The following is a 21,777-nucleotide window of genomic DNA, read 5'->3' on the forward strand; positions in this document are numbered from 1 at the left end:
TCTCAAAAAAAAAAAAAAAAAAATAGCTGGGTGTGGTGGCATGTGCCTGTGGTTCCTCAGCTTCTCAGGGAGCTGAGGTGGGAGGATTGCTTGGGCCTAGGAGGTCAAAGCTGCAGTGAGCTGTGATCGTGCCATGGCACTCCAATTTGGGTGACAGAGTGAGACACTGTCTCAAAAACAGGGACAGGGAAGAGTGAGGATCCATATACTCAGCACACAGTAGGCACTCGATTAATCAGGCATGTCCTAGTCCCAGGCTTGGTGGACCCCAGACAGGAAGCCTGCCTTTGGCCCAGCATCCTCTGTGGAGAGGCGCCTGTTCCAGCAGTAGGGAATTTTGGTTCCTCATTACTCACTCTAGGGAGGTCTCCTGAGTCCTCCCGTTATTCTCTGACCCTATGGCCCCTGTCCTGACCTCACTGTCACTTACCTAGACCACTGCACCAAGCTTGAGTGACCTCTCAGCCTCTAATCCATCCTGCCCATGTTGCTAGAGGACTTCCCCTGCAAGTCCTGCAACATACCTTCATCACCCATGCTTGTACCTCTTTACCAGGACTGGGTGGCTCCCACGCACAGGGGACAATGGAGAACTCCGGGCTTTGAAGTCAGGCACATCCAGGTAGTAAACAGCTCCCTGGCCTACACGCTGCGTGACTTTGACCTTGATAGACAATCACCTTCTCTAGGCTGATGTTTGTGAAATATCTGTAAATGTGTGTGCGTGTGTGTGTGTGTGTGCACGTGCATGTTGGGATAAGTGGGATAGATCAGGAATTGCAGATGTATGTAACTCTTCTGGCTACAGCAGACATCGCGAATTGATGGTGGCACCTTTCTTTGCTTAACCAAATCTCAGAACTGAGCTCCAGGGATCAGAGATGACACGTGGTTGAAGTCCATTTGCAATCTCTGGACATGATGGTCTTTGAGTTTCCTCTTAGCCCTGACACTGTGGGGACTAGACGGGTTGGGCTGACAAGAGCCTGTGGTGGAGTAAGGGGACGGGTGGGCCCAGGGTAGGGTTGGAGGACAGGGTTGACTGGAGGGTTGACTGTGTACTGCAGTTTTATCAATCTCCCTTCCTGTATATGGAGTGTGGGGGTGTGGTTAGGGGTAAGAAGGGAGTCAGTCAGAGAAGAAGCTGGGGGATGGAAGATGGGACAAAGCGGGGCAGGCATAGCAGCTGGTGACTGGATTGTCACCGATGGGAGGTACCCGTGGGTCCCCAAACCAAGGCCTCATAACACAGATAGAGACTTTGAGGCCCAGGGAAGCCAGGGAAGGGCAGGAGCCCACTCAGAGTGACACAGATCTCAGAGTCCCTGAGCAAGGAGCAAGGGTGGTTCCCAGGCCTGGAGCCCATCCCAGCTCAGCCTAGAGCCACAAGCACTGTCAGGGAGTGAGCCCAAGTGTGTGTGCCTGTGTGCTTGTTTGTACACACTCAGGTGCAGAGAATGCAGCTGGCAGGAATGGGGGTACACCCCGCAGCCCACCACCGTGCCTGCCCAGGCCCCTGGCTGCCATCACAGCCTCCCTGTGATTCAGAGGGAGTGGGAGAGACATAGAAAGGGAGGAAGGGGAGGAGGGTGAGAAACTGAGAGGGAAGGAAGGCAGAGAGGGTGGGAGGGAGAAGCAGAGAACTGAGGGAGACAGACAGAAGGCAAAGATGGTGGGGGGAGAAAGAGGAAGAGGAAGGGAGGGTAAGCTGGAAGAAAGAGAGGGAGACGGGCAGAGTAAGAGGAGGGAGGGAGGAGGAGGGAGGCTGTTCTCCTTCTTTTTCTCAGAGGCACAGAGAGAGAAGAGGCAGGAGGTGGCAGACTGGGGAGTGATGGCACCCCCAAGCCCCCTTCTAGATAGGTCTTTTGGCTGGGGAGGGGCACGCATCCACAGCGGCTGCTTCTCCCACCATCCCAGCTAGAGTTGACCCCGCCTGCCTGTCACCTGCCAGAGCTATTTCTGGAATGTGGAATCTGGGTCAGACAGGGGGAGGGAGAAGGGGACAGCAGTAGTGGCACTGGCAGTGGGGAATTGGCCAGGCACATGTGGGTGGGTGGGCAGGAAGGCAGCTCCTCGCCCTGCCCATGCCCTGCTTGAGAGGGGCTCTCACTGCCTCAAAACTGCCGCTCCCCCACATCTACCCACTGGCCTGCACAGATGCCTCTGTGAGAGGGACAGAGCCTTCATGCCCCTCAGCAGTGTAAGGGCTCAGAACAGCCCGGGGGTGGGGACAGGACCTGATTGCTCACTCCTTGGAGACAGATGCTGAGGAGTAAGGGGGCAGCCTTCTGAGCAGGGGTGACCCTGCAGGGAGACAGTGGCTGGATGTGCAGTGGTGAGGATGTGCCTGTGTGTGCTGGTGTTTGTCTGTGGAGGGAGTGATTTCGGGCAGGCTCGCCATATATGGTTGTACAAGTTTTATACTGATCAAGGATGCTACATATCGGGGTGGGGGGAGCCATTCACCACACAGACATAATTTAATTATATAATTATTATGACAAATTTCTGGCAAATGGAAGTAAAGGACCTTATTCCAATAAAAAGTGTGACCTGACAGTTTTTCAACAGATGGCAGTTAAGTGTCTTAAGGAGTGTCCTTTCTTTCTTTCTTTCTTTTTTTTTTGAGACAGAGTCTCACTCTGTCACCCAGACTGGAGTATAATGGCGCGATCTCGGCTCACTGCAACCTCTGCCTCCCGGGTTCAAGTGATTCTCCTGCCTCAGCCTCCCAAGTAACTGGGATTATAGGTGTCCAGCTAATTTTTGTATTTTTAGTAGAGACGGGGTTTTGCCATGTTGGCCATTCTGGTCTCGAACTCCTGACCTCAGGTGATCCACCCGCCTCAGCCTCCCAAAGTGCTAGGATTACAGGTGTGAGCCACCACGCCCAGCCTTTTTTTCTTTTTCTTTTCTTTCTTTCTTTTTTTTTTTGAGACGGAGTCTCACTCTTATCGCCCAGGCTGGAGTGCAATGGCGCAATCCCAGCTCACTGCAACTTCCGCCTCCTGGGTTCAAGTGATTCTTCTGCCTCACCTCCAGAGTAGCTGAGATTATAGGCACCCGCCACCACACCCAGCTAATTTTTGTATTTTTAGTAGACACAGGGTTTCACCATGTTGGCCAGGCTGGTCTCGAACTCCTGACCTCAGGTGATCCACCTGCCTTGGCCTCCCAAAGTGTTGGGATCACAGGTGTGACCCATCGTGCCCCGCCTCTTTTTTCTTTTTTTAAAGACAGGGTCTCATTCTGTTACCCAGGCTGGAGTACAGTGGCATGATCATGGCTCACTGCAGCCCGACCTCCCAGGCTTAAGCAAATCCCACCTCAGCCTCCCAAGCAGCTGCAATCACCATGCCCAGCTAATGTTTTTATTTTGTAGAGACAGGTTCTCACTGTGTTGCCCAGGCTGGTCTTGAACTCCTGGGCTCAAGTGATCCTCCCACCTTGGTCTCCCAAAGCATTGGGATTATGGGTATGAGCCACTGCACCCAGCCTCTGCTTCTTTTTAGACAGGGTTTTGCTCTGTCACCCAGGCTGAAGTGCAGTGGCTAACTAAAAAAATTTTTTTGTAGAGATGGAGTCTCACTACGTTGCTGAGGCTGGTCTTGAACTTCTGGCCTCAAGAGATCCTCCCACCTCAGCCTCTGAAAGTGCTGGGATTATAGCACCATGCTCAGCACTGTACCTGGCCTGAGCTTGCTCCTTTTGGATGCATTTGTTAAAGACTTACAAGACAAAGGAGCCGAGCATAGTGGCTCATGCCCGTAATCCCAGCACTTTGGGAGGCCAGGGCAGGCGTATCACTTGAGGTCAAGGGTTCGAAACCAGCCTGGCCAACATGGTGAAACCCCCGTCTCTACTAAAAATACAAAAATTAGCCAGGCATGGTGGTGTATGCCTGCGGACTCAGATACTTGGGAGGCTGAGGCAGGAGAATGACTTGAACCTGGGAGGCGGAGGTTGTAGTTAGCCAAGATCATGCCGTTGCACTCCAGCCTGAGTGACAGAGGGAGACTCTGCCTCAAAAAACAAAAACAAAAAAAACAAAACAAAAAAAAAGACTTACACAAGAAAAAGGCCAAGTGCAGTGGCTCACGCCTGTAATCCCAGCACTTTGGGAGGCCAAGGGGGGTAGATCACCTGAGGTCAGACGTTCAAGACCAGCCTAGCCAACATGATGAAACCCCATCTTTACTAAAAATACAAAAGTTAGCTGGGTATGGTGGCACACCCCTGTAATCCCATCTCCTTGGGAGGCTAAGGCAGGAGAATGGCTTGAATTCAGGAAGTAGAGATTGCAGTGAGTTGAGATTGTGCACTTCAGCCTGGACAACAGAGCAAGACTCTGTCTAAAAAAAAAAAGATTTATAAGAAAAGGAGGAACTCAAAAGAAATAGCTAGGCCAAGTGCCATGGCTCACACCTATAATCCCAGTACTTTTACAAGGCCAGGGTGGGAGGATCACTTGAGCCCAGGAGTTCAAGACCAGCCTAGTAGAACATAAGGCGACCCCATCTCTACAAGAAATTTAAAAATTAGCCAGGCATGGTACTGCATGCCTCTGGTCCCAGGTATTCAGGAGGCTGAAGCAGGAGGATCACTTGAGCCCGGGAGGTCAAGGCTATGGTGAGCTATGACCATGCCACTGCACCCATGCCTGGGTGACACATGGAGATCCTGTCTGAAAAAGTAAAAAATAGCTGATCTTCAAGGAGTGTTTAGAGGAAACGGAAGGAGACCAGAACTTGCTTAGTTGGAAAATAAATTTGTCAACTCCAGCCCCTCTAGACAGTAAACCATTCTCAAATTAAGATACAGCTTCATTGGGTATGGTGGCTCACACCTGTAATTCCAGCACTTTGGGAGGCCAAGGCAGGTGGATCACCTGAGGTCAGGAGTTTGAGACCAGCCTGACCAACATGGAGAAACCCTATCTCTACTAAAAATACAAAATTAGCTGGGCGTAGTAGCGCAGGCCTGTAATCCCAGCTACTTGGGAGGCTGAGGCAGGAGAATTGCTTGAACCCAGGAGGCGGAGGTTGCGATGAGCTGAGATCGCGCCATCGTACTCCAGCCTGGGCAACAAGAGAGAAACTCAAAAAAAAAAAAAAAAAAAAGATACATCCTCAGGGCAAAGATCAAACCAAGGTCATGGCCAGTTAAGATGCAGTATGTGAACAGGATCAAATCAAAGTGTGGTTATAATATGTCTTATTAACACTCTAAAAATAGTAGAGCCAGGCGTGGTGGCTCACACCTGTAATCCCAGCACTTTGGGAGGCCGAGGCGGGTGGATCACTTGAGGTTTGACACCAGCCTGGCCAACATGGTGAAACCCTGTCTCTACCAAAAATACAAAAATTAGCCAGGCATGGTGGCGTGCGCCTGTAGTCCCAGCTACTTGGGAGGCTGAGGCATGATAATTGCTTGAAACTGAGAGGTGGAGGTTGTGGTGAGCCAAGATCGCACCACTGCACTCCAGCCTGGGCGACAGAGAGACAGACTCTGTCTCAATCAAGCAAGTAAGCAATCAATCAATCAAGATACCAGGTAGCAGATGCTATTATCTGTTCAAAAGGGCCTACAAAAACTTAAGGGCACGGTCCCACAGAAGCCCAAAGTAAGCATCAAGTCAAGAGAGAGGCATGACTGAAAAACAATTATGGGTGTGGTTTTTGGCACCTGAAATTACAAGGAATCAAATACATAGAAAACTCATCAAATGTTTGAGGTAGGTGCATGGGTAAGATTGACCAGCTTAGGCTAAAGGGAGTAAGACCATTCAAGATGCAAAGGACATCTAGTTCCCTAACTTTCTTTAGGAAGGAAGCAAGCTAAGAAAGGTGTTCCACTGCCCAAGGCTATATTCTCCAAGTTCTCTTTAGAAGTGGCCAAAAATGCTGATGGAGAAGTAAGGGCTTTCAGAGAGCAGAACCAAGGCTGTGGAGAACAACAGACTAGAAAATCAACCCCAGGGAGAACTTGGACCTTATCAACGCATTTGCCCAAAGCATTTGCCTTAACGCATTTGCCCAACAGTTGCTCAGGACTTCAGAACTTCAGAATTGCTGTGGATCAGTAAGTCTCTGAACCTCCATTTTCCCCTTTTCTGAACAGGAGTGTTAACTGCAGTTATCCTGTCCCTGTTTCACCAGTGTATGCTGTGTGGTTGGGGAGGGTTAGACTGTGGGGTAGATAAATAGTTTCTTTAAAAAATTAAGTCAATTGTTCAACAGAAGCCACATCCAGACCTGACATAGATCTTAAGAGTCTGATCCAATCTCATGATTTGATGAGATTTTTGGGGGTCTTGGGAATAAACATTTTCTACATGGAAAGGGCATAAGTAAATACAGTCAAGACAATGGATCATGGAGCACTGAATTGTTGACCCTGATTCTTTTTTTTTTTGAGATGGAGTCTCGCTTTTGTTGCCCAGGCTGGAGTGCAATGGTGCAATCTTGGCTCACTGCAACCTCCACCTCCTGGGTTTAAGCGATTCTCCTGCCTCAGCCTCTCGAGTAGCTGGAATTACAGGCAGGCACCACCACGCCTGGCTAATTTTTGTATTTTCAGTAGAGACGGGGTTTCGCCATGTTGGCGAGGCTGGTCTCAAACTCCTGGCCTCAAGTGATCCACCCGCCTCGGCCTCCCAAAGTGCTGGGATTACAGGCATGAGCCACCGCGCCCAGCCAAAGCCTGATTCTTTACCCCTCCCTGTGGCCATACTCTTTGCCATATGAATATAGTTTCCTACACAAAGGTGAGCAGGTACTTCTCCATCCCTTGTCTACAAGCTCAGTCATATGACTTGTGTTAGCCAATAAGATGTTAGCAGGTGTGACATAAGCAGAGGCCTTGAAATGTGCTTGTTTGGTTAGTTAGGCTTGCTCTTCTGCCTTCTGCCATCACCATAAGGAGAACATGCCCTGGCTAGACCACTGATCCCAGGAGGACCCTTTGGTCCCAGGAGGAGGATGAAAGACATGTGGAGCAGAACTGTCCCAACTGACAAACTTGGGAGAAAGAAATAAATGTGAATTGTTGTATTACGCTGATTTTGTGGTTGTTTGTTATGCAGCATAATTGTAGCAAGAGCTGATCAATACAGGGACCCAGGCAGTATTGGGACATGTAGCCCATCCCCTGTCTTCAGTCCATTCATGAGTGACGGGGGTTGGAAAAACTGGTGAGGGATGGTTTATTTGAAGAGAATTGCTAGGGGTGCTGTCTATCCCTCCAGGCCCACTTAATGCTTAGAGAACTTCGCATGGGTGTGAGGATATGGGAGATGTTATCCTTCACCCAAGGCCCCTTTGGAATTGTAGCAGTGTCTGGGACAGCCTGGGAGAGCTCTTCTGGATTTGGAGGACACAGAACCTGGGCCTCAGCTCCTGTTTGGAGACCTTGAAGTTGGAGAGGCTGGCAGGGCTACCGGTAACAGCAGGACTAGAAGGAAGGCTGTAGCAGGCCAGTCTATACTTCTAGAGGCTGTAGCGGACCAGTCTATACTTTCAGAGTCCCATAAGGCAAAGGCCCTTGTTTTCAAATGCATTAAGTGGTCATCAAGAGGGAAAGTAGTGCTGGAGTTGTCTTCAAAGGATTCTACCCAAGATTCTACTAGCAGAGCCAGGTGCCCTAGCAGAAAGAAGCTGAGTGGGGAGGAGGCAGACTGCCAGATGGAGAAGCTGAGGGGGAATAAGAAACAGTGAGGTGAAGGAAGATTGCCCATGCCAGGAAAGACAGCACTGGGGACCCTGCAGGGTGGGAGAAAGAGCCACCATGTGGCATCAGAGAGTCCCAGTGCCAGACAACACCTCCCTGGCCACCATCCCTTCCCAAGTGGAGGAACCAGAAACTGACAGAGGTGAACAAGGAACAGAGAAGACACCGATCGCCACACCCAGCTCCCCGCTGTGGGCTTCCCAGCTGAGGTCAAGCCCTAGCCGTGGGTGTGCGACATTTGCGGTGGACAAGGATGAAGTTTTGAAATCAGACCAGATTGGACCCTTACTAAATGAAAACGAGATTGTTCCTTAAATATTAAAAGTGACTGGAAAAGTTCAAGGATCTGCCCCAGATATAACCCATTGGCAGGGCGGGGAGACCAGAGAGGGTGCGACAGGCAATAGTGAGACAGTTGTTTCTTGCTCTGCCTCCTGCAAATAGAAGTTCATTCAGTCAATAAATTGGTTACCTGTGTATAGAATATCTATGGGATTCAAGTTCATTTATTTACATCAAACACGGGTTGAGCACTTGAAGCAGTGCCTCTCTTCCTACAACAATCCAACCCCAACCCCAATTGCTTTTTTATTTTTTCTTTGAGACAAGGTCTCGCTCTGTCACCCAGGCTGGAGCGCAATGGCTCGATCTCGGCTCATTGCAACCTCTGCCTCCTGGATTCAAGCGATTCTCATACCTCAGCCACCCGAGTAGCTAGAACTGCAGGCGTGTACCACCACACCTGGGTAATTTTTGTATGTTTAGTAGCTAGAACTACAGGCATGTACCACCACACCTGGGTAATTTTTATATGTTTAGTAGAGACGGCGTTTCGCCATGTTGGCCAGGCGGGTCTGGAACTCCTGACCTCAAGTGATCTGCCCACCTTGGCTTCCCAAAGTGCTGGGATTACAGGCATGAGCCACGTAATTGCTTTTGATTTTCAGGAAGCTCAGAATGAAGTCTGAGAACCAATAATAACAGCTACCACTTACCAAGCTCCTACCACAAGCAAGTCCCTGCCTAAACATGTCCTGTGCACAGTATTATTTCATCTCCTTAAGAGCTCCCTGGGGTCTGGCGTATGACCTCAATTTATACATGGAGAAACTGAGGCTCAGGGAGGAGAACTAGCTTGTCAGAGAAAGCTCAAACCTCTCTCTACTATTGATAAACAATAAATTGTGCTGTTTTCCCTTGGTTTTGATTTTCTATTATTATTTTGAGACAAGGTCTCGCTCTGTCTCCTAGGCTGAAGTGCAGTGGTGTGAACACAGCTCACTTCACCTTTGATTTCCTGGGCTCAGATGACCCTCCTGCTTCAGCCTCCTGAGTAGCGAGGACCACAGGTATATGCCAACCCGACCAGCTAATTTTTTATTTTTTTACAGTCCGGGTTTCATCATGTTGCCCAGGCTGGTCTCCAACTCCTAGGCTCAAGTGATCTGCCTCAGCCTCCCAAAGCGTTGGGATTATAGGTGTGAGCCACTGCGCCCGGCTAATTTTCAATTATTTCTTTTTATTTTTTGACCATCTTAATACTACTTAATAAGGTATCCATGTGCCATGGTGGTTTGCTGCACCTATCAACCTGTCATGTAGGTTTTAAACCCTGCATGCATTAGGTATTTGTCCTAATGCTCTCCCTCCCCTTGTCTCCCACCACCCCCTCCGACAGGCCCTGGTGTGTGATGTTCCCCTCCCTGTGTCCATGTGTTCTCATTGTTTACCTCCGTCTTATGAGTGACAACATGCAATTTTCTATTATTTCATGGCTTGCTCAGTTACACGGGGTCCCTTTTTTCTCTGATCACATATGGGTTATCTTCAGATGATTTAGATCAAGAATCCAGGGCCAGGTGTGGTGGCTCATGCCTATAATCCCAGCACTTTGAGAGGCCACGATGAGCAGATCCCTTGAGGTCAGAAGTTTAAGACCAGCCTGGTCAACATGGTGAAATCCCATCTCTATTAAAAATACAAAAATTAGCCAGGCATGGTGGCACGTGCCTATAATTCCAGCTACTTGGGAGGCTGAAGAATGAGAATTGCTTGAACCTGGGAGGCAGAGGTTTCAGTTAGCCAAGATCATGCCACTGCACTCCAGCCTGGGTACGGAGTGAGACTCTGTCTCATCAACAACAACAACAACAACAAAACACCCAAGAATCCAGAAGGTATTCCCTGATTGTGTATATGAAAGAAGCCTGTAAACGCATCCCTTTGAGAAGGCTCAGTGCAGACCCCACTCTCATTGCAGGCTTCTCTCCAGGTTCCAACCTCCGCTACAGGTTTGCCTACCTGAACTAATTCCAAGAGGCAGGTCAAGCTTCAGGAAGCCCTGACTACAGCAGGTGGCTGCTCTAAGCCAATGAGCAACCAAGTACCCCACAAGCTCCAGCCCCCTCCAATACCTCCCACACGTCCCAGGGGTGGCATCTGCCTCTGGGACCCCCATTTGAGCTCCAGTGGCCAATTGGCTGGAAGTTCAGCTCCAAGGTCTCCTGCTTTTGCTCCCAACCATCCCCCTGGTGCGGGCCAGCCCGAGACAGATTCCTCCCTGTATCCTCCCAGGCTGGCCCACCAGGCATGGTCCTTAGAGTCCCCTTGAAAAGAAAAAAAACCCCCTTCCCACATCACAGTACTCACTCGGAAGCGTGCGACTATTGCTGAGGCTGCCAGTACTGGGCGGTGGGGAGAGGGACTGCAGGGAGACACTGTCTTCCTCCTGCGAGCAGCCTGCCTGGATGGCACGCAGGTAGCTGTGGCTGCGGGAGCGGAAGTAGCTGGGCAGTGGCAAGTCAAGCGTCTCTGCCGCTGTGGACTCTGCTTCACTGCAGGCTGACTCGCAGGCTGCCTCATACTGATCACTCAGCTCTGCCTCCCGTACCTGTCCAGGCAAAGGCAGGCATGAGGGGCTGGCTATCTTGCCCATCATGGGGGGAGAGGTTCTTGGTGGTGGGCTCAGGGCAGGGCTGGACAGTCTGTGGGGTCTGACCTCAGCCCACTCAGCTCCATCTCACTCAGGGTATGTGATGGGCAGATGGAGCCCTTAAGAAAGAAACAGCCCCACCTCTCTGGGCCTCAATTTTCCCATCTCTATAATGAGGACAAAGTTGGAATATCTCAGGATATTAACTCTGTGATAAAAATCAGGGTCCAAACTGATTAATAGACTTTAAGGGCACATCTGAATTTAGTGTGAAAGAGGTCTATAATCAATTAGCAATGTCTGTCCTGAATGTTGGAATAGGGATGGCAGTAGGTATGCTGGATATTTACCATCTTATGGTCCAATCCCTTTATTTTACAAGGAAAGAAACCAAGGGTCAGTAAGGGGAAGACATTTGCCACAGGTACCCAGTGAGGAAGTGGCAGAACCAACACTCCAAATATGTATTTAAGGAAAATTAATCTCGCTCTGGTATACAGAATGGATGTTGGGAAAGGGGTCTGGAATGGAGGCTGAGGCCAGAGATGAAGCTGAAGCAATTGTCTGGTGGGAGAAGATAAAACTGGAGTGAGGGTAGTTGCAGTGAGGATTGATTAATGATGTCTGCCATGGACAGTATGGAAAACGGTGATGTGTATGCTATTTGCTATCTTGCATCTAATTCAACTTTGTGTAGATGGTTCCTAAGTATTTCTCCAGAAATGACTGTCTAGGACCCTGCAAATCTGAAGCCAAGGGTGTGGGCCTTGAGGGGTCTCACCATGCACATACTCTTTGAGGGTTCTAGAAGGGCTATCTGACCCATGTCTCAGGCCATGTTGGTAACTGAAGACCACAGAGGATAAGCTGGGGAGTCAGTTGGCCAAAGATGTGGACATCCTGGGGGTTGGCCTGGGCCAGAGTGGGAGGGGGCACAAGCTGACTGACCATGTGGAGGAAAAGATTGATCTGGGCCTGGGGCCAGCTGTGTCCCACCCAGCTGTGTAACCTCAGGCCATCACCATCTTCTCTGGGTCAGTTTCTCCTCATCTACGTGAAATAGATGCTCATGTTCTCATCTGAGACTGCATCAGGTCAAACAATTAGATGGGTGTTCACCCAATTTGGAGGGTGAATGGAAAGTTCTAAATCTGTGCTTTTTTTTTTTTTTTTTTTCTTTTGAGATGGAATCTTGCTCTGTCTCCCAGGCTGGAGTGCAATAGCGCGATCTCGGCTCACTGCAACCTCCACCTCCCGGGTTTAAGAAATTCTTCTGCCTCGGCCTTCTGAGTAGCTGGGACTACAGGTGTGTGCCACCATGCCTGGCTAATTTTTGTATTTTTAGTAATGATGGGGTTTCACCATATTGGCCAGGCTGGTCTCAAACTCCTGACCTCGTGATCTGCCCGCCTTGGCCTCCCAAAGTGCTGGGATTACAGGCATGAGCCACTGCGCCTGGCCAAATCTGTGCATTTCAATATGGCAGCCACGAGCCATGTATGGCTATTTAGGTTTAAATTAATTAAAATTCAGCCTGGGTAACATAGTGGGACCCCAGCTCTACAAAAGAAATTAAAAATATAAAAATTAGCCAGGTGTGGTAGCGTGTACCTCAAGTCCCAGTTACTTGAGCCCAGGAGTTCCAGGCTGCAGTGAACTATGATCATGACACTGCACTCCAGCCTGGGGGACAAAGCAAGATCCTGCCTCTAAAAAAATTTTAAAATGATAATAATGATTGATTAGGCCAGGTGTGGTGGCTCATGCCTGTAATCCCAGCACTTTGGGAGGCCAAGGCGGGTAGATCACTTGAGGTCAGGAGTTCGAGACCAGCCTGGCCAACATGGCGAAACCCCGTCTCTACTACAAATCTCAAAATTGGTCGAGCGTGGTGGCACATGCCTGTGGTGCCAGCTACTTGGGAGGCTGAAGCAGGAGAATCACTGGAACCCTGGAGGGGGAGGTTGCAGTGAGCTGAGATTGGGCAACTGCACTCCAGCCTGGGTGATAAAATGAGACTCCATCTCAAAAAAAAATTTTTTTTTGATTAAAATTAAATAAAGTTCCATAGTCACAGCAGCTACATTTGACTTGCTCAAGACCACAGGTAAGCCAGACACAGTGGCTCACGCCTGTAATCTCAGCACTTTGCGGGGCTGACGTGGGAGGATCACTTGAGTTCACGAGTTTAAGACCAGCCTGGGCCACATAGCGAGACCCTGTCTCTAATAAAAAATTAGCCAGGGATGGTAGTGCGTGCCTGTAGTCACAGCTACTCAGGATGTTGAGGTGGGACGATCACCTGAGCCTGGGAGGTGGAGGCTGCAGTGAACCATGATCGCACCACTGCACTCAGCGTGGGTGACAGAGTGAGACCGTATCTCAAAAATAAGTAAATAAATAAAGTCACATATAGCTAGTGGCTACCTTATTGGACAGTGTGGATTATAGAACATTTCCATCATTACATAAAGTTCTACTGTATCGTACTGATAAATTAAAATATAGGCCATGTGGCAAACCCAAAATTCACTCAGAAGGAGTGTTAAAGAGATAGGTGTTTCTCCTCCAAAACTGCATCCTGAAGTTATGAAGAGACCCTCGTGACTGCCGGGGGCATGAGGTCTTGCTTTGGGATCACAGAGGAACCACATGGCTCTGGAACTAGACTGTCATGGGTCCAACCCTTGGCCCATCATTTCCTCGCAATATGAACGTGGGCAAGTCACTTAATCACTTTGTGTCTCAGTTTCCCCACCTATAAAATGGGGCTGTAGTCCCCATTTCACAGGGTTGTGGTAAAGATGAAATGAGAGAATTCATATCACAGGCTTAGGATAGAGTCCAAGAGAGTATGCACCTAGTAACCTCTACCCACGAATACAGGTAACTCCGTGGAGTCTGTCAATGTTGGTTAAGATGCTCTTGAGCCATCAGAGGTGAGACCAGCTGGTCAGTGCTGCTGGTGTGTGTATCACTGAGGATTTACTGTGTAGCAGGCACTGTCCTGGGGGCTTTGTATGTTAATGCATCACATCCTTACCACTCGCCTATTAAAGGTAGATGGGGAAGAGGTGGCTTGGCCCACTGTGGGCTCTTTAAACAACTTCTTGAATCATGTGTTCAGGAGGAATACACAGCTCCTGTGACATGGGGGAGAGGGACACATGGGGCAGCCATGGCTGGAATCAGTAGCTGGAGGTCTGGTCCTAGTTTTGCCCCTATGGGTTGTGTGGCCTTGCACAAGTCCCTTACACCCTCCTGGCTCAAAGTGAGGTTGATCTCAGAGTACCTTTCCTGCCCCTGGTTTTTGGTCTTTGGCCTGGGAGGGAGGAGAGGGACACTTCCAGGGGCAGGAAAGGAGTGTCTGGGAGGTGGCGCCCTTAGGGCAGCCAGACAGTGCTGTAAGCAGCATAACCTCGCCAACCTGTGTGAAGCTGGAAAGTCTCCACACTCACTCCAACACCCCAGCATCCTTAAATGTCCTCCTGGGGCTCCAGAAAGGAGAAAAGCCAAGGGATCTGGGGGCTGGGACCTGGAAGCTAATATCACCAGCCCCCAGCCCCTGACCTGTCCAACTTCAACAGTCTCCCTAGGCCTGACCCAGGCTTTGTGGGAGGAGAGAGAAGGGCAGGAGTCCTGGAGTTATTTCTTGCCCCATCCACAGCACCTAGCTCATTCTTCCCCATCTTCAAAAGGAGGAAACTGAGGCACACAGAGGTGAAGCAATAAGGGCAGGGAGTGGAGGGTCAGGACACCAATGTGAGCTTAAACTCCATCCATTGGAAGTGGATTTCCTGGTGATGGCTCTGCTTGTACCCGCCTGGACTGGGTGCTGGGACCACTCAGAGGGCAGGCCTAAGACCCAGACCTACACTCTGGGATTGGGGTGGAAGAGAAGGGCAAACATACTGACCTGCTGCTCATGGCCAAACAACTGGGGGATCAGGGAGGCCTGTCCAAAAATCTGCAGGAAAGAGAGGGTAAGGGTTATGGGAGGACCAGGGCTGGGGCTGGGGTCGGGGATTCAGGGTCAGTTGCAAGGAAACTTGAAGCTGGCTGGTCTAACCTCCTCCCCAGACTGGCTGGGACCCAGCTGCTAGGAGGTCTCACTTGGCTTCTTCCAGGGATGGGAGGCTCACTCCTTCTGGGGCTGGGCATTACTGAGGACTTATAATCTGCTGTTTAAAAGTCCTTCTTGGCCGGGCGCCGTAGCTCATGCCTGTAATCCCAGCACTCTGGGAGGCCAAGGTGGGCGGATCACCTGAGGTCGGCAGTTCAAGACCAGCCTGACCAATATGGAGAAACCCCATCTCTACTAAAAATACAAAATTAGCCAGGCATGGTAGTACATGCCTGTGGGAGTTACTAGGGAGGCTGAGGCAGGAGAATCACTTGAACCCGGGAGGCAGAGGTTTCGGTGAGCCGAGATCACGCCATTGTACTCCAGCCTGGGCAACAAGAGCGAAACTCCGTCTCAAAATAAATAAATAAACAAATAAACAAACAAATAAAATAAAAGTTCTTCTTTAGGTCTAGCCCCTTTGACCATGTATCCTCTGTCTGCTGCCTCTCATCTGGCAGGCAGCCCACCTGGAGATACAGATTAGGGATGGAGCCCAGAGCCTGCTCTGTCCCAGCCTAGGATATCTCTGACTTTGGGGCCAAATATGTGGCTTGGGTCACTCAAGCTTCTAGGGGTGAGGCTGTGAGGGGTCAGAGGATCCTGGACTAGGAGAGAACTGGGACCGGGCAGCGGGTGGTAGGTGAGACCTGCTGCTGCCCCCAGCCTGGCTGATTCATAAGCCTTTTTGTGTAGTTAAAGGGCAAAGGTGTCCCGGGTGCCAGGCCCAGGCCTGGGTGGAGATGGGATGTGTAGAGAGACAGACAGACACAGAGAGAGACATGGAGATGGAGACTCACTGGAGAGAATCAGAGAAAAATGTGAATGAGGGGAGAGAGAGAAAAAAAAACAGACGGAGACAGACACAGACAGGAAGACTGAGATGAGAAAACATGGTGGGATGGGAGAGACAGGGAGGGACGCCATCCATTCAGCAAACACCTACTGAGCATCTGCCCTGTGCCAGGCACTGTGCCAGGCACTGGGGACACTGCAGGCAACAAGACAGCAAGGCCCCCGCCCCCAGGAGATCCTAGTTTTAAGAGGGAGACAGACATTAAGTAAATAAGCAAACGATTCTAGTTCCAGGCAGTGTCAGTTAAGCAGGGTAAAGGAACAGCGCCTGGGAGGGCTACTTTAGACAGAGCGATCACAGGCAGCCTCTCTGAGGAGGTGACATTCGAGCAGAGACCTGAAACGCGAGGAGCCAGCTGTGCAAAGATTTGAGAAGAGGAAACAGCAAATGCAGAGGGCCTGGAGCAGAATGATGTGGCATGCTCCTATATAAGGAGCAGAAAGGAGGCCAGCGTGGCTGGAGCAGGGCAAGGGACAGGGTCCAACAGAGAGGCAGGGCCTAGGTCTTACAGGGCTTCACAGGTCCAAGTAAGGACTCTGGCTTTCCCTCTGCGGGAGGTGGGAGACAAGGGAGGGTCTTGAGCAGGGGTGTGGCTTTGACAGCTCCATTTGGCCACTGAGTATGGATTGGAGGACAGCAGTTCAGGTGTGACTTGGTGGAGTCTGGATGAGGGGGGCAGGGGCAGGGGGTTCCCTGGGCTGGGCACTCTACCCCTCCCCATGTCTGAGGGGCTGGGGAAGGAGTTTGGCTAGGCCAGGAATAATGGAGTTGTGAGGAGTCGGGGTCCCAAAACCTTCTAAGCAGTCCTCTAACCCTGGTCCTGGGCCTGCACGCAGTGGCCTATTCCTGCTGAGAGGGGGCTGGACTCGCACCTGGCTGCCCCACTGCCTAACTGCTACCACCAGCAGGCGTCTGCCTTCTCGGGGGGCTCATCTCCCCATCCAGACAACGCGGGGTGCCTTTTGGTCCTGACTGGTTCTCCCTTTGCAAACCCTAAAGTGCTGAGTACATGGCAGGAGCTGAGGTCCAGGTCTGGGTTGGACAGCCCCAGATCCCTGCCCAACTTTGCCTTCTCCTAGCTGCATGACCTCACCTCTCTGAGCCTCAGTTGCTTCACCTATGAAATGGGAATATGGATAACAAGGCCACCTCTGGGGATGGTTAAGGGCTCAAGGAGCTGATGGTTGAGAGGATGGCATGCAAATTCAACGTGCAGCACAGCGTGCTCCTCACTGACACAGGCAGAGCTGGTTGCGCCTGGGAGCACAACTGCCCACTGAGTAGGTGGGCACAGAGGTCCAAAGTAGAGCAGTCACTTGCTGGAGGCCACACAAGATGCTAATAATAACCAGAAAGGCAGCTACCCTCTGCTGAGCACACCGCCTTCACAATCCCACTTATTCCTCTCAACAGCCCCCAAATAGAAATGCTCACCTTCCTCTGGTAACTCAGGAAACCGAGGCTCAGGGAGGGGAGGTGACTATCCTGGGTTCATACTGTCAAGTGACAAAACTGGGACTCGAACCCAGGTCTCCAGTTCCCTATCCTCATGGTTCTGAACCCCATGAGAAGCAACAGGCGCCCTGCTGGCATCCTGTGTTTACAATGGTGGTATGCGCTTCCTCCCTTGGGGTCCTGGGTCAGGCCCCATAACTGTGCTCTCCAGCCACAGGACAGTCGGTGGGGCAGAGACACACACAGGAGGCTTCAGGAATAAGGACCAAACAGAAGCACAGTGCAGACATCTGGGGGCCACTCAGCATGGGGTGGGCCTGGGGGTGTACTCTCCCCAGACGGGAGTCAGTACTCAAACCCCCTGACTCTCCAGCCTGCCTGCCACCCTCACCTGACTGATGCAGCTGGAGTCATTGAGGCTGTCGCTGACAGGGGTGTAGTCCTCTTCCCAGCTTGGACACTTGGAGGGCAGCAGCATGTCCACTGAATCCAGGCGGTCCAGACTCCTGGTGGGGAGTGGGGAGCAGACAGGGCTCAGCCCACCCATTGTTCAACCAGCTTTTGGAGGCCTTGACCATCTGTGATGCACGGGTGGTCCACCCCTGTGATGCCCACTGGAGCCACAGGGTGGCAGCATGAGCTTGCATTTGACTGTTTAAAGCCCAAGGCTGGCCCTGCCCAATTCTGCAGCCCCTTTCCTTCCTCCTTGCAGGTCTGGGACATTTCCAGAGGCCTGACAGAGGTGGGTTAAGTTCTACAGCCTAGGGTTCCCAAAGGGCATCAGCTCTGTGGCGATGTTCAAGTGGCTTCTATCAGGCCCCTAGACTCACCCCTTATCTCCATGACCCCAGTCCTTTAATCTTTCTCACGTCTACCTGACCCTGGGCCTCCCCCAGTCCTCATTCTGGGGATAAAATCCAAGCATCCAATAGCTCGGGCCCCTGACACAGAAGGGTTTGGACTGGAATCCAGCTTTCTCTGCTGGGTGACCCTGGGCAAGCCATTATCCCTTACTTAAGTCTCAGTTTCCTCATCTCTAAAAATGGGGATGACGCTGCCTGCCTGCTGGGGCTGCAGTGAGGATTCAGTGATGCAGATTAAAGGACATCGGGTCAGGCACAGTGGCTAGCGGGCAAGTGCTAACAGACAGCAGCTCTTACTATTATTGCTACTATTACTACTGTTATTATTATTGCTTCCCTTGAATCTAGGCCTAAGCCCCGGGCTTCCTGCCTCTCCCACCTTACTGCCCACTGGTCACTCATAGATATCCTAGTAGGATCTCAGTACTAGAAAGGATCTTAGAGATCCTACAGCTCAGCCCCTTCACTTAAAGATGGGGAAACTGGGCTGGGCGTGGCTGTAACCCTAGCACTTTGGGAGGCCGAGGCAGGTGGATCACCTGAGGTCAGGAGTTCGAGACCAGCCTGGACAACATGGTGAAACCCCATCTCTACTAAAACACAAAAATTAGCCGGGCATGATGACGTGCGCCTGTAATCCCAGCTACTCGGGAGGCTGAGGCAGGAGAATTGCTTGAACCCGGGAGGTGGAGGTTGTAGTGAGCCAAGTTTGTGCCACTGCACTCCAGCCTGAGGCAACAGAGTAAGACTCTGTCTCCAAAAAAAAAAAAAAAAAAAGATGGGGAAACTGAGCAGGCGTGGGGGCTCACACCTATAATCCCAGCACTTTGGGAGGCCAAAGCAGAAGAGTCACTTGAGCCGAGGAGTTCAACACCACTCTGGGCAACATAGTGAGGCCTGGGAAACTGAGGCCCAGAGGGAAAAAGACTGGCCAAGGTCATCCAGTGGCAGAGGGAAAAACGGAAGTCACTGCCGGCCTGGGCAGTGTGGGGGGTGATAAGCAAGGGGAGAGCAATATATACATATATATATATTTTTTTTCTTTTTTTTTTGAGACAGTCTCACTCTATCACCCAGGCTGGAGTGCAGTGGCATGATCTCAGCTCCCTGCAACCTCTGCCTCCTGGGTTCAAGTGATTTTCATGCCTCAGCCTCCCTAGTAGCTGGGATTACAGGCGTGAACCACCATGACCTGCTAATTTTTATATTTTTAGTAGAGATGCGGTTTCGCCATGTTGACCAGGCTGGTGTCGAACTCCTGACCTCAAGTGATCTGCCTGCTTTGGCCTCCCAAAGTGCAGGGATTACAAGCGTGAGCCACTGTGCCCAGTCACAAAAACTTCTTTTAAAAAATTAGCTGGGCATGGTGGCCCATGACTGTACTCCCAGCTACTCAGGACGCTGAGGTAGGAGGATCACTTGAGTGCAGGAGGTCGAGGTTGCAGTGAGCCATGATTGCACTATTGCACTCCAACCTGGGCAACATAGCAAGACCCTGTTCCCCACTTCCCCCACAAAAAAGATGGAGAAACTAAAGTAAAGAGAGGGGCAGACCTGGAATTGTCTGGTGGTGTCCTGAATTCCATCCTGGAGGCCATTCTCTGTCTTCTGCCCAGTCAACTAGACTCCTGGCTGCTCTGAGAACACTGCCCTCTTCCTGCCTAGGTACCAGTGTCACCTGACCTGTTCTATTCCCTCTGTCTCAGTCTTCCCAGGCCACCTCCTCCATGAAGCCTTGGCTCCTGTCTCCCATAGTTGAAGATCTAGGGAGAAGCTTGTTCCCCTAACTTCGCCAAGCCTTACAGCAACACAATGGGGCTTGGCTGGTGAATTCCAGGCAGGCACTGGGACAGGAAAAGCCTGTCTATCACTCTTTGACTTCTGGATTCACCTCCCTCCCCCATCTTGGAGCTCCCCACAGGGATCAGTTACAGTGGCAAAGGCCAGCGCTCTGGCCTTCCCTAGACAGTGCTGTTACAGGTGATGCACTCACTTAGGGCAGGCTCTCCTAACCTGAAGACCAAGATCCCATGGGACAGTTCCCCTGTGGGAGTGGAACTTACCTGGGGAAGTGGCTCCTGTAGGAGGGGTTTACCTGGACCTATCACCCAAGAGTGGCTTTCATTATTGGGGTTTACCAAAGGATGCAGCTCACCTGTGGTCAGGGCTGAACTGTGAGTGGGGCTCAAGGGGTGGTTCTCTAATTGGCGGGACTCTTCCGAGGTCAATTCATCAGAGTGCAGGGCCAACCTGAGGATCTCATGGAGGGAGCTAACCTGACCGCGGGTTCACTTAGGGGGCCTGGATCATTATAGCAGCGAGTTCACCTGGATCTGAAGCTGAGGGACAGGATTCATCTGTGGGCTGGGATCTCCGGGGGAGAACCGAATGGGAGGAAGGCGAGGCTCCCGGGGTGGGGCATACCTATGAGGGGTTCACCTAGGGGAGGAGGCTTGCGGGTGAGCGGGACTTGTACTTACCGAAAGAGGTTTTCCCCGGGAGGGCTCACAAGTGGGCGGGGCTCACCCGAAGGAGCGAGAAAAGCCTCTGGGAGGGGCTTCCACGCGGGCGGGGCTTTTCTTTTTCTTTCTTTCTTCCTTTTTTTTTTTTTTTTTGATACGGAGTCTAGCTCAGTCGCCCAGGTTGGAGTGCAGTGACGCGATCTCGGCTCACTGCAACCTCCGCCTCCCGGGTTTAAGCGATTCTCCTACCTCAGTCTCCCAAGTATCTGGGATTACAGGCGCCTGCCGCCAGCCCAGCTAATTTTTGTATTTTTAGTAGAGACGGGGTTTCCCCATGTTGGCCAACTCTTGACCTCAAGTGATCCACCCGCCTCGACCTCCCAAAGTTCTGGGATTACAGGCGTGAGCCAGCGGGCCGGGCGGGCCTTATTTTAATGAGGGGGTTCTCTCAGGGAGCAGGACTCATAAGTGGGCGGGGCTCAAAGGGGGCGGGGCTACCACGCGGGCGGGGCTTATTTTAATGGGCGAGTCCTCCCAGGGATCAGGACTCGTAGTGGGCGGGGCTTGCCTGTGGGCGGGACCCTAGGGGTGGAGCTGCGCACCTACCTGCGGGGGTTGCTCTGCTCTCCCAGCGACTGCTGCGTGGCCCTCAGATAGCTCTGGCGCCGCGCCGCGGTCTTGGGTGAGGGCTTGGGGCTGCCGCCAGACTCGTCGCTGTCCTCGTCGCCCATGGCCTTGATGTAGCTGCCGCTGCGCATGCGCCGGCACGGGATGGGGCCCTCGGCCGCGGCATCCGTTTCGCGTGGGGACAGCAGCGTCGTGCTCCACTCGCCGCCGCCGCCGGGTACCTGGGGATGGGGCACAGGACTCAGTGGGGCCACCGCAGAAAATGAGCAGATGGCGAGAACCCCCATCTCTGGGACCTGAATCTCCCTCGTTCCCTGCAGAGTTCGGGCTCACGTGCTGGGTTTCCCGCTTTTGAAACCAAGGGGCAGCAGAGCAGAGCCCTGGGCTGGGAGGAATACCCGGGTTCCAGAGTCTCTCCAGCCTCGGATTTCTCCATGGATCCCAGGCTGGGTTTGCCCCAGAAGCAATGCCCTAGGCCCTGTGGTCACGGTGGCCTCCACTGCAGCCATTTCTGCTTGGCCCCACAGTCACTTCACTCTGGCTGTCTCAGGGGATGCTTATGATCCCACTGCACAGATGAGAACACCAGGCCTGAGGGATGCAAGGCACTTGCAGAAAGAGGCCCTAGACCTGGATCCAGAACCTGAGCCTAGAATGGGGAATCAGAGGACCCTGGCACATCAGCATGGAGGGGGGATGGGGTCCCAGAGTCAATGGATATTCTCTGTCCC

General features: G+C 51.7%; 1 protein-coding gene across 5 annotated transcripts in view; it reads right to left on the reverse strand.

The window, feature by feature from the left end:
• Positions 1–21,777, reverse strand: part of LOC105496296 (DLG associated protein 4) — a 234,076-nt gene that overhangs the window by 78,335 nt on the left and 133,964 nt on the right. For 4 of the 5 annotated variants that reach the window (XM_011766607.2, XM_011766606.3, XM_071079372.1 and 1 more), the window contains 4 exons: positions 21,026–21,267; positions 17,486–17,600; positions 14,577–14,627; positions 10,378–10,618 (listed from right to left, as the gene is read on the reverse strand). In XM_011766607.2, coding sequence (XP_011764909.2) covers positions 10,378–10,618; positions 14,577–14,627; positions 17,486–17,600; positions 21,026–21,267 — 649 coding nt within the window. The remainder of the gene's footprint in view (positions 1–10,377; positions 10,619–14,576; positions 14,628–17,485; positions 17,601–21,025; positions 21,268–21,777) is intronic. The other variant, XM_011766608.3, reaches the window with a different exon arrangement.

The sequence above is a fragment of the Macaca nemestrina genome, chromosome 15 (genome assembly GCF_043159975.1).
Source record: "Macaca nemestrina isolate mMacNem1 chromosome 15, mMacNem.hap1, whole genome shotgun sequence".
Classification (NCBI taxonomy): domain Eukaryota; kingdom Metazoa; phylum Chordata; class Mammalia; order Primates; family Cercopithecidae; genus Macaca; species Macaca nemestrina.